Source organism: Nerophis lumbriciformis, linkage group LG18 (assembly GCF_033978685.3).
Source record: "Nerophis lumbriciformis linkage group LG18, RoL_Nlum_v2.1, whole genome shotgun sequence".
In the NCBI taxonomy this organism is placed as follows: domain Eukaryota; kingdom Metazoa; phylum Chordata; class Actinopteri; order Syngnathiformes; family Syngnathidae; genus Nerophis; species Nerophis lumbriciformis.
This window is the reverse complement of record NC_084565.2, coordinates 15,157,501-15,169,856: the sequence shown is the minus strand read 5'-3', so window position 1 is coordinate 15,169,856 and position 12,356 is coordinate 15,157,501. Positions and strand designations below refer to the sequence as shown.

General features: G+C 42.6%; 1 protein-coding gene across 3 annotated transcripts in view; it reads right to left on the bottom strand.

The window, feature by feature from the left end:
* spire2 (spire-type actin nucleation factor 2) overlaps nucleotides 1–12,356 on the bottom strand; it is a 117,078-nt gene that overhangs the window by 83,654 nt on the left and 21,068 nt on the right. For all 3 annotated transcript variants that reach the window (XM_061977731.2, XM_061977730.2, XM_061977732.2), the window contains exons 2-3: nucleotides 10,031–10,068; nucleotides 7,926–8,297 (exon numbers count right to left, since the gene is read on the bottom strand). In XM_061977731.2, the coding sequence (XP_061833715.2) occupies nucleotides 7,926–8,297; nucleotides 10,031–10,068 (410 nt within the window). The remainder of the gene's footprint in view (nucleotides 1–7,925; nucleotides 8,298–10,030; nucleotides 10,069–12,356) is intronic.

Below are 12,356 nucleotides of genomic sequence, written 5' to 3'. Positions count from 1 at the left end.
ACTTTATACTACATAAAAAGTAACGTAAAATAACGCAGTAACGCATCATGTAGTAACGGTAACTGAGTTACTGAATATAAAAAATAACGCGTTAGATTACTAGTTACCGTCGAAACTAACGGCGTTACAGTAACGCGTTACTTTGTAACGCGTTAGTCCCAACACTGCTTATCATGCACCGCCCTTATGTTTATGAACTTTAGCTGCAAAAAAAAATAAAACATTTGTGCTCGCAAACATTTGTGTTCTTGTTCATTTACTGCAACTGCATTGTAATGCACACGTTCTTCCTTTTTTCATGTGGATATGCAACATTCTGAAGTAATTGGCAATTAGTGGTTCTCTTAAGCTCTACTTTGACTGCGGAAGTTGCAGGATCCTACTTTTGTATCCACTTATTGTACCCTTTTGTCATGTTCATGTGCTCAGTTTAACAGAATATTTGACAAAGTATTTTGATATCCAACGCTACTATCTCCAGTAAATAGTATTAGGGGTGTCCTGATACAATACCAATAGCACAGCCTTGAGTACCGGCCGATAGCAAATACGATATCAGCAGGAATCATACATACTTTTGTTTTGTAATGTGGAATGTAAGAAAAGGTTACATCAAGTGATATTAGTCAACGTAACCTACCTGCCATTGAAAAACACTAACCTATTTATTATTTGACATTTGGAATTGGTTTATTGTTACACTTTTCTTCAGGTGTCATCCCAAAAAACACCAGAGGTTTGTGTAGCCAAGATTAGGATTTAATATCACAAAAACACAAGTTGTAACGAAAAATGGTAATACAGGCGGAAGATACCAGAATCACAAAAAAAATTTAAAAAAAGGGTGGCCTCAAGGGAAGGATAGAAGGACTGAGCAAAATACAAGAATACAAAAAGCCCAAATACTAGCAGGCAGGAATACAAGAAACAGGGAGCATAGTTGGTATGGATAACGTGACAGGGCACAAGGGAAAGATCCCGAGACCACAGGTGTGTCTGGTCAGTCTAAGTAGGGTGAAGATGATTAAAACCAGGTGCACTCAGTCACTCATGCCTTCCCCTAGAAACGATGGCAAATAGAGAGAAAAGAGACAATTGCAGGGGAGAAATACTGCTAAAAGGCCACCAAAAAAAAAAAAAAAAAAAAAAAAGTGACTGTACCTTAAAGGGGAACATTATCACAATTTCAGAAGGGTTAAAACCATTAAAAATCAGTTCCTAGTGGCTTATTTTATTTTTCGAAGTTTTTTTCAAAATTTTACCCATCACGCAATATCCCTAAAAAAAGCTTCTAAGTGCCTGATTTTAACCATCGTTATATACACCCGTCCATTTTCCTGTGACGTCACATAGTGATTCCAACACAAACAAACATGGCGCATAGAACAGCAAACTATAGCGACATTAGCTCGGATTCAGACTCGGATTTCAGCGGCTTAAGCGATTCAACAGATTACGCATGTATTGAAACGGATGGTTGTAGTGTGGAGGCAGGTAGCGAAAACGAAATTGAAGAAGAAACTGAAGCTATTGAGCCATATCGGTTTGAACCGTATGCAAGCGAAACCGACGAAAACGACACGACAGCCAGCGACACGGGAGAAAGCAAGGACGAATTCGGCGATCGCCTTCTAACCAACGATTGGTATGTGTTTGTTTGGCATTAAAGGAAACTAACAACTATGAACTAGGTTTACAGCATATGAAATACATTTGGCAACAACATGCACTTTGAGAGTGCAGACAGCCCAATTTTCATCAATTAATATATTCTGTAGACATACCCTCATCCGCTCTCTTTTCCTGAAAACTGATCTGTCCAGTTTTGGAGTTGATGTCAGCAGGCCAGGGAAGCTAGGGTCGATATTCTTCTCTTGATCATCTTCGGTGGCATAAGGGACGGTGTGAGCCAAGACATCCAGAGGGTTTAGCTCGCTCGTCTGCGGGAACAAACTGCCGCCATTGCTTGCCGTGCTACCGAGGTCCTTTGTCCCTGAATTGCTCACACACTCCGGCAGATTCAATGGGGGTCTGGCGGCAGATTTCTTTGACTTTATCGTTGGAAATGCATCTGCTTTGAGTGTCGCAGGATATCCACACATTCTTGCCATCTCTGTCGTAGCATAGCTTTCGTCGGTAAAGTGTGCGGAACAAACGTCCAATTTCTTGCCACTTTCGCATCTTTGGGCCACTGGTGCAACTTGAATCCGTCCCTGTTCGTGTTGTTACACCCTCCGACAACACACTGACGAGGCATGATGTCTCCAAGGTACGGAAAACAGTCGAAAAAACGGAAAATAACAGAGCTGATTTGACTCGGTGTTTGTAATGTGTTTGAGAAAATGGCGGATTGCTTCCCGATGTGTTGTGACGTCATCGCTCCGAGAGTGAATAATAGAAAGGCGTTTAATTCGCCAAAATTCACCCATTTAGAGTTCGGAAATCGGTTAAAAAAATATATGGTCTTTTTTCTGCAACATCAAGGTATATATTGACGCTTACATAGGTCTGGTGATAATGTTCCCCTTTAACGAACGCCACCTAGTGGCTTACCCTGATTTTCAGGAAAGTGTTGATAGAACTCGAACAGAAGAGAATGATCGAGGATGAATGAAAGTGATACCCAGGAACCATCTTCGGGGAAAAACCCTTCCCCTTCTACCAGGTACTGGAAACTGCCTCTCACATCCAAAATAGCCTTGAACGTAAAAGCTGTATGGCCATGGATCAACCGCGGAAGAGGAGGAGGCGTCTCACATTGCATAAAATCACAGGAAACATGGAATACCAGGTGAATATTGAGGGACTCTGGAAGCTGGAGCTGGACCGCATTGGGACAGGTGATGCGCACAACCGGGACTGAACCAATGAACCGGGTTTGTAACTTCTAGGAGATTTGGTTGAAAAGGTAAATCCCTTGAAACTAGCCATAACTTCTGTCCTGGTTTGTAATTCGGTATAGGACAACGGTGACGATTGGCCAGACTCTGATTGTGTTTGGATGTGTGGGATAGTGTTCCCCATGTGTTGCGCCAAGCCAGACAGGCACAGAAAAGATGGGTAGTCACAGATGGCACGCAGACTCCGCCTCCGATGATGAAAACGCGGGAAGTTGGAATCCATAAGCAGCGTGGCATGGAGAACACCCAGTGGCGGAGCTGATGACTGTATTCTGGGCATACTCAATCTAGGGTAGGTTTAAGGACTAGGAGGCAAGCACACAGTAGATGGAGGCCTCCACATCTTGGTTAGCTCGCTCTGTCTGGTCGTTAGTTTGCGGATGGTACCCAGAATATAAACAGGCAGACGGCGTGGCGCAGTGGAAGAATGGCCGTGCGCGACCCGAGGGTCTCTGGTTCAATCCCCACCTAGTACCAACCTCGTCATGTCCGTTGTGTCCTGAGCAAGACACTTCACCCTTGCTCCTGATGGGTGCTGGTTAGCGCCTTGCATGGCAGCTCCCTCCATCAGTGTGTGAATGTGTGTGTGAATGGGTAAATGTGGAAGTAGTGTCAAAGCGCTTTGAGTACCTTGAAGGTAGAAAAGCGCTATATAAGTACAGCCCATTTAGACGCACCCAGGGCTTTACAGACTTTTTTCCAAACAAGCAGGACGGCATAACAAAAAAACAGCATTCCTCTACATGATTACCAGATACAAAAAGAGTAAGAGGTGCAGTTTAACAAGCAACATATGCAAGATGGCGCCCGTTTAATAAATGTACAACTTTAGGGCCTTCTAATACGGAAAGCCTTAACTTGACCTTTGTCCATTAAACAATCATCTGCCCCAGTGTCAATGAAAGTCAAAACATCAAGTTCATTATTGGACCAGGAAAGTGTAGCTGGGAGCTAAAGTCGCTGGGGTGCAGGAATAGGCGAGGCTAGCGAAGCAGGAAGAGCCAACATCGATGCACCGTCGTTGGTAGTCGATGTAGGCCCCAAGTCATGTCATGCTGGTCCGCTTGTCGAATAGGATACCTTGAAATTATGTGACCAACCTAGCCACAGTACAAGCAGAGGTTAAGCCGCAGGCGTTGACTCCGCTCGGCTAGAAGGCTTCCCCCCACCCAGCTGAATAGGCTCCTTCAGGAGCTTGCATGGTCGGCGGTCCGATGATGCTTAGAGTTTCCCATCATCCTGCCCCAAAGGCGATGTTGATCCTTCTCCTGTTCCACCAGCCTATTCTCGGTGCGGACTGCAATGGTGATGAGCTCATCAATGTCCACTGTGGGTGTTGATTGATACCATGGGCTTCGGATCCCGTCGTTGAGCCCCTAGTTAGCAGCATCCAGTAGGGCAGCAAAATTCCAATCGCTCTTGGCAGCAAAGGTGCAGAATTGGATGGTGAAGTCCAATACATATAGAGACAGGTTCGCAGACGGAGGTATATTAGGGTCGATCCAAAAGTACGTAATTGGAAAAGTTTGCAAATAGAGGGGTTTGAAAATCGAGGTTCCACTGTAAATGCAGACAAACGTTTTGAATTAGATTGACTTGACTTGACTTTATTAATTCATGCTTGCAGTGGAGCCAAGGCCCCACTGAAAAAACAGCTGACCTTTACAATGAATATCAAACAAACAAAAATGAAAAAAAAAAAATGAAAAGAACAGACAGTATTTTATATAAAAAATAAAAAAAATAAAAATAAAAAATAAAAAAATAAACATTTTCAGGGCAACAGCAGCATGGAAACTATTAGCATTCTGGTATATGACTGTATTACTTATTTAATTAGATAGTGTCATTATACAGTTTAATTGCAGTATGTAGGGTAGAGTTTTTAAGTCTCTGTCTTTGGCTTTAGGCTCCGGTTCAGCCAGCTTATGTTGGTTCCTCAATGTCCTGGCAGTGCGGCTGCCTCGTGTTGGAGGTAGCAGGTCATGCAGAGAGTGTTGCTTATCATGCATATCCCTGACCAGCTTCACTGCAGCCGCCTCTCTCCTGGTCTGGAGTGATGGTAGGGGTTGTAAGATGTTTCCAGCTCTCCTCATAATGATTTTACAGGCACATTTCTGGACTCGCTCTAGCTCTGTCTGTTGTTTTTTTGGAGCAGCCCACTAAGAGCACTGAGCTATATTCCAGACACGGCCTGATGAGAGTGGTGTAGATGGTAACAAGGTCGTCTGCAGGTAGTCCATGTCTCGCCATGACTGTGAGGTAGTGCAGCCGCTTGGAGGCGGTTTTTATTGCCTTCTCGATGTGCCCATCTCCAGTCAGGTTTTGATCGATATGGTAACCCAGGTACTTTGTTTTCCACGACAGGGACCTCCTGTCCCCCCAACATCAGTGCAGGAGGTTGTGATGGATTTCGGGCAAAACATATCCGGAGTTCTACCGACTTTTTCCCGTTGAGTATCATTTTCTTATTTGCTCCCCCATTCGTCCAACCTTTGTGCCTCCTGGCACATCGTTGTGTCTGACATGATGCTGGATATGGGGATCGCTCTCGATAGCCCGATGTCGTCTGCATATCCGACATCAAGGGTATCCTCAAACACAGCATCCCGGGTGGCCATGTAAAGGAGGAAGACATATGGGGAGACAACACCCCCTTGTGGCATCCCAGATGTAACTTCAATCCAGGGGCTGTGAGCTCCATTTGCCACCACTCTCTGTCTCCTTCCTGAGATGTAACTATGTAGCCAGGCTGTCAGATATGGGCACAGTCCTAGGTCCAGTATGTTTTGCATCAGGATCCCATGGTTAATTACATCAAAAGCTCTCGACATATCTGCCAACAGTACTCTCACCATCGTTGGTTTGGAGTCGGTTTCGGTAAGCCAGGTGTGCATTGCCCTGACTAGAGCCCTTGTAGTACTGTGCTTAGGCAGATATGCATATTGATTTTTACACACGTCAAGCACGGTTGGCGATTTTGCTCTAAGGTTATATTTCTCCTCATTTGCTGAGAATAATTGTTGTACATTTGTTGGTAGCAGGTTATAGTTTGCACTGTACATAATTTTAGCTGTTTGCAAATCCATTAAATAATTAGAATTAAATAATTTTTATTCAATATATAAAGGGTTAGAATTTTCACATCTCCAACATTATGTATTGTTCCAAATTACCTTTTTTGTAACACTGTTAGTGTACTTTTGGAGTTATCTGTAGTTCTTTCCGCACAGTTCTACATAATTACTCAAATATGGTGACACTCGCTTGCAGTAAAGAATATTGTGTGCTCTTTTGAGCACATTTAGATGTTAACTGACTGTCCAGCTTTGCACATGTAAACATGCTGCAGGACTGCTTTTATTGGAAATGATATCACACATCTTACGTCCAAGTACGTGCATGTAATCAAATGTTTTGATGGTATCGGACTGATATCCGATATGAATATCAGATCAGGACACCCCTACTGTATTCAGTGGTAGTTAAGTTGTTGCCAGTAAATTGGTTGTGCGCTACCTGCTTTATAGTTTTCTGAGTTGTTATTTCTATATATTTATTACATGTTAGATTTCTTTGTTGCATAAACTTTAATGTTGTATTTACTTGATTTTGCTTTGTTGTTATGTGGTACATGGTCATATCTAGGGCTGCAACAACTAATCGATTAAATCGATTAAAATCGATTCTTAAAATAGTTGGCAATTAATTTAGTCATCGATTCGTTGGAACTATGCTATGCGCGGAGGCTTTTTTTTAAATTTTTTTTATAAACCTTTATTTATAAACTGCAACATTTACAAACAGCTGAGAAACAATAATCAAAATAAGTACAAAAACAGTACAAAACAGCGCCAGGGCGGCGCTGAGGCTACGTCTCATGAGGTGGAGGTAAGCTAGCCAATGACGTGTCATGCCGTCTCCTTTACTGGAAACATTCGAAAGATGGCGCAGGAAAACAGTACCGATAGTTCAGCGGAAAAACATCTTGAGGTTTTTGCTTCAATGGAGAAAAGTGTACGACCTAAGTCGTCAAAAGTGTGGGAACACTTTACTTTAAAGACTTCAAAGAAGAGCGTTTCCTTCAAAATGGCACGGAAGTACAACATTGCTTCAGGAGCACCTGAAAAGGAAACATGTTGGAGCCATGGATGAAGGGAAGAACTCACGGTACGTAACTTTTTAAGTCCATAGTGGCAACAGGCATTCATGAGTTCAGCTTTTTTGTGAGTAACGTTAACGTTATGCCTTTGTTGCAACGCGGGGTCGATAATGTGTCTCCGGCACATTTGACTCCGTTTTGAGAGAGAAAACGAACGGTTACCAATTTTGAAATAAACGTAACGGACAGAAATATCTCAGGTTGGTTTCATAATGGATTTATGTAGCAGGGCCCGATAAAGCTATATAAATCTATTTAGATTTGAGTGACGCTTTAGTATAACTAAACGTTATGAAGGTGCTGGAATATTTCATGCTATTATTCAGAGGCAGCCTAAAATGAATCCTTTATTATTCACAACAGAAACGTGTACAATATCTGATTCAGTTCTGATCTGATGAGTTACATTTCTGTGTTATTATTGGTGTATGCTGCATCCCCAATGTCCAGAACATGGTGCCAGTATGCTGGGTTTTTTCAATAAAATACTGGAAAGGATAGATATGTAGTTTGTCTCTTTTATCCGATTATTAATCGATTAATCAAAGTAATAATCGACAGATTAATCGATTATCAAATTAATCGTTAGTTGCAGCCCTAGTCATATCGTGTCTTTGAATCTGCATCTTGGGATCCGATTATAACGTAACATAAGTATGTTACAACCTGAGAACGTTGGACAACAGACAATGTAAGTACATTTCCTAATGTTGTCCAACGTTCTCAGGTTGTCAACATAAGCATGTTCCACTGTATTATTCCCTTTAATTCACTAATCACAACATCAAACAGTGGCTGTTCAAAGCAGTCACACATTCAAAATGTTTTTCCCGTTTAAGTTTGCTATTGTCAACCTCTCCTACCTCTTTAGCATCTTTGATCTTGGCGAGGAAGGTCTGCAGCTCCAGTGTCTCTACAAACAGAGCTCTGCATACCGCCTGGTAGTGATCCGCAGCCAAGCTGGGGTTGACCAGCCGAGACGCACAAATCATCATGACTTGGCGGAAGGTAGACACCAGCCTGATGCCAGAGTTATCTTCATCCTCCTCTTCCTGGCCACTGTACCCCTCATCAGACGTTGTGTTCCCAGGGTAGCAGTCCAAATCTCTGTCACCGTCTCCTCCTGCCATGCCTTCTATAAGGCACTCAAGTTGCGGGTTTAGCTCCCGCTCCTCACTGTCATTCAGCCCCCAGTCCAGGGCACGATAGATGGCAACACCGAGCGACTGGACCAGCTGCACAGACAGATTGAAAGACAGAAATGAAGAAAGTCACCTAGACAGAAGAGGGAAAGTGATGTGCGTCTTGTAAATAAATTGATTGTACACACCCCGTTTCCATATGAGTTGGGAAATTGTGTTAGATGTAAATATAAACGGAATACAATGATTTGCAAATCCTTTTCAACCCATATTCAATTGAATGCACTACAAAGACAAGATATTTGATGTTCAAACTCATAAACTTTATTTTTTTTATGCAAATAATAATTAACTTAGAATTTCATGGCGGCAACACGTGCCAAAGTAGTTGGGAAAGGGCATGTTTACCACTGTGTTACATGGCCTTTCCTTTTAACAACAACACTCAGTAAACGTTTGGGAACTGAGGAGACACATTTTTTAAGCTTCTCAGGTGGAATTCTTTGCCATTCTTGCTTGATGTATAGCTTATGTTGTTCAACAGTCCGGGGGTCTCCGTTGTGGTATTTTAGGCTTCATAATGCGCCACACATTTTCAATGGGAGACAGGTCTGGACTACAGGCAGGCCAGTCTAGTACCCGCACTCTTTTACTATGAAGCCACGATGATGTAACACGTGGCTTGGCATTGTCTTGCTGAAATAAGCAGGGGCGTCCATGGTAACGTTGCTTGGATGGCAACATATGTTGCTCCAAAACCTCTATGTACCTTTCAGCATTAATGGCGCCTTCACAGATGTGTAAGTTACCCATGTCTTGGGCACTAATACACCCCCATACCATCACAGATGCTGGCTTTTCAACTTTGCGCCTATAACAATCCGGATGGTTCTTTTCCCCTTTGGTCCGGAGGACACGACGTCCACAGTTTCCAATTTGAAATGTGGACTCGTCAGACCACAGAACACTTTTCCACTTTGTATCAGTCCATCTTAGATGACCTCAGGCCCAGCGAAGCCGACAGTGTTTCTGGGTGTTGTTGATAAACGGTTTTCGCCTTGCAAAGGAGAGTTTTAACCTGCACTTACAGATGTAGCGACCAACTGTAGTTATTGACAGTGGGTTTCTGAAGTGTTCCTGAGCCCATGTGGTGATATCCTTTACACACTGATGTCGCTTGTTGATGCAGTACAGCCTGAGGGATCGAAGGTCACTGGCTTAGCTGCTTACGTGCAGTGATTTCTCCAGATTCTCTGAACCCTTTGATGATATTACGGACCGTAGATGGTGAAATCCCTAAATTTCTTGCAATAGCTGGTTGAGAAAGGTTTTTCTTAAACTGTTCCAACAATTTGCTCACGCATTTGTTGACAAAGTGGTGACCCTCGCCCCATCATTGTTTGTGAATGACTGACCATTTCATGGAATCTACTTTTATACCAAATCATGGCACCCACCTGTTCCCAATTTGCCTGTTCACCTGTGGGATGTTCCAAATAAGTGTTTGATGAGCATTCCTCAACTTTATCAGTATTTATTGCCACCTTTCCCAACTTCTTTGTCACGTGTTGCTGCCATCAAATTCTAAAGTTAATGATTATTTGCAAAAAGAAAATGTTTTATCAGTTTGAACATCAAATATGTTGTCTTTGTAGCATATTCAACTGAATATGGGTTGAAAAGGATTTGCAAATCATTGTATTCCGTTTATATTTACAACTTACACAATTTCCCAACTCAAGTTCAGGTCGTAAATGTGTTCCGACTAAATGGTAACACTCATCACCATGTTTTTAAGGCAGAGAAATTAAGTTTGCTTTGCTTACCCGTCGCTCTGGATTCCATGAAAAGCAGTCAGCTTCATCTGAAAGACACACAATAAAAAAGGACAATAATGAGGTCTGGTAATTGAAAAGTATATTACATCATGATACACTTGATAGAATACAGGGTTTTCCCCCAGATTGCCAATTTACTTGTGGCGGTGGAGGCGTGGCTAGAATACGGAGGGAGCGTGGTCAATATGACATCATATAATTTTGCTAAACTGTCAATAATGCATATATTTTATTGTCCTGAGTTCAATCCCAGGTTCGGGATCTTTCTGTGTGGAGTTTGCATGTTCTCCCCGTGACTGCGTGGGTTCCCTCCGGGTACTCCGGCTTCCTCCCACCTCCAAAGACATGCACCTGGGGATAGGTTGATTGGCAACACTAAAATTGACCCTAGTGTGTGAATGTGAGTGTGAATGTTATCTGTCTATCTGTGTTGGCCCTGCGATGAGGTGGCGACTTGTCCAGGGTGTACCCCGCCTTCCGCCCGATTGTAGCTGAGATAGGCTCCAGCGCCCCCCGCTACCCCGAAGGGAATAAGCGGTAGAAAATGGATGGATGGATGGATGGATGACATATCTGTGTTCTGATGCCTCCTGCTGGTGTTGTGTGTCCCCTGTGCCTTTTCAGGTTTTTTTCAGTTGCCATGGTTTCCAGGGGAAGGCTGGAGTGAGAGGACAGTAGTTGTCAATCACCCTTAGCCTCTTTAATCTAATCTCATGCACCTGTTGGTGCAGAATATTTCCATGTTGTTCCTACACATTACTCCGCGCAAACTCAGCTTGCTTCCAGTCCTGCTCGTTGAGTTCATTTTTGTTTCTGTAAGTTTTTCTATTTTGAGTGTTCAGTCATTCTGTTTCCCCCTTGTGTTCTACTTTTGTTTGTTTGTTTGTATTTGTACTATAACGTGCCACGTACTGTCTCCCGCCAGCGGCATTGTCTTTTGTTTTCCCCACCTCCAAGCCTAGTGTGGTTTGCAGGCTTTTATGATCCTTCCAGCCATGGATAGGATAGGTGTTTTATTGTCATTGTATTTGCAACACAACGAACCTTAGTAGAGCAATCCTCCTATACAGCAGCATCTTGGTTCAGGCAAGTTAGCAATTAAAATAGTTATATGACAATGAACAGTAATATGGCAGTGCATAGATGACCAGTAAAGTGACAGGGTTTTTTTCCGCACACTCTTGGCATTCTGTCGATGAGCTTCAAGAGGTAGTCACCTGAAATTATTTTCACTTCACAGGTGTGCTTGAAGCTCATTGAGAGAATGCCAAGAGTGTGCATAGCAATAATCAAAGCAACAGATGGCAATTTTGAAGAAACTAGAATATAAAACATGTTTTCAGTTATTTCACCTTTTTGTGTTAAGTACATAACTCCACGTGTTCATTCATAGTTTTGATGCCGTCAGTGACAATCTACAATGTAAATAGTCATGAAAATAAAGAAAACGCATTGAATGAAGAGAAAGTGTGTCCAAACATAATGTCATGGCTGTCCTGAGTTTCCGATAATTTGTACAACTCTTATATTTTGTGATAGAGTGATTGGAGCACATACTTGTTGGTCACAAAAAACATTCATGAAGTTTGATTCTTTTGTAAATATATTATGGGTCTACTGAAAATGCGACTAAATCGGCTGGGTCAAAAGTATACATACAGCAATGTTAATATTTGGCAAGTTTCACTGCAATAAGGCACTTTTGGTAGCCATCCACAAGCTTCTGGCAAGCTTCTGGTTGAATTTTGGACCACTCCTCCTGACAAAATTGGTGCAGTTCGGCTAAATGTGTTGGTTTTCTGACATTAACTTGTTTCTTCAGCATTGTCCAAACGTTTAAGTCAGGACTTTGGGAAGGCCATTCTAAAACCTTAATTCTAGCCTGATTTAGCCATTCCTTTACCACTTTTGACGTGTGTTTGGGGTCATTGTCCTGTTGGAACACCCAACTGCGCCCAAGACCCAACCTCCGGGCTGATGATTTTAGGTTTTCCTGAAGAATTTGGAGGTAATCCTCCTTTTTCATCGTCCCATTTACTCTCTGTAAAGCACCAGTTCCATTAGCAGCAAAACAGGCCCAGAGCATTATACTATCACCACCAAGCTTGACGGTAGACATGGTGTTTCTGGGATTAAAAGGCCTCACCTTTTCTCCTTCAAACATATTGCTGGGTATTGTGGCCAAACAGCTCAATTTGAGTATCTTCTGACATCACATGGACTAAGATAAGACCTTCTGGAGGAAAGTTCTGTGGTCAGATGAAACAAAAATTTAGCTGTTTGGCCACAATACCCAGCAACATGTTTGGAGGAG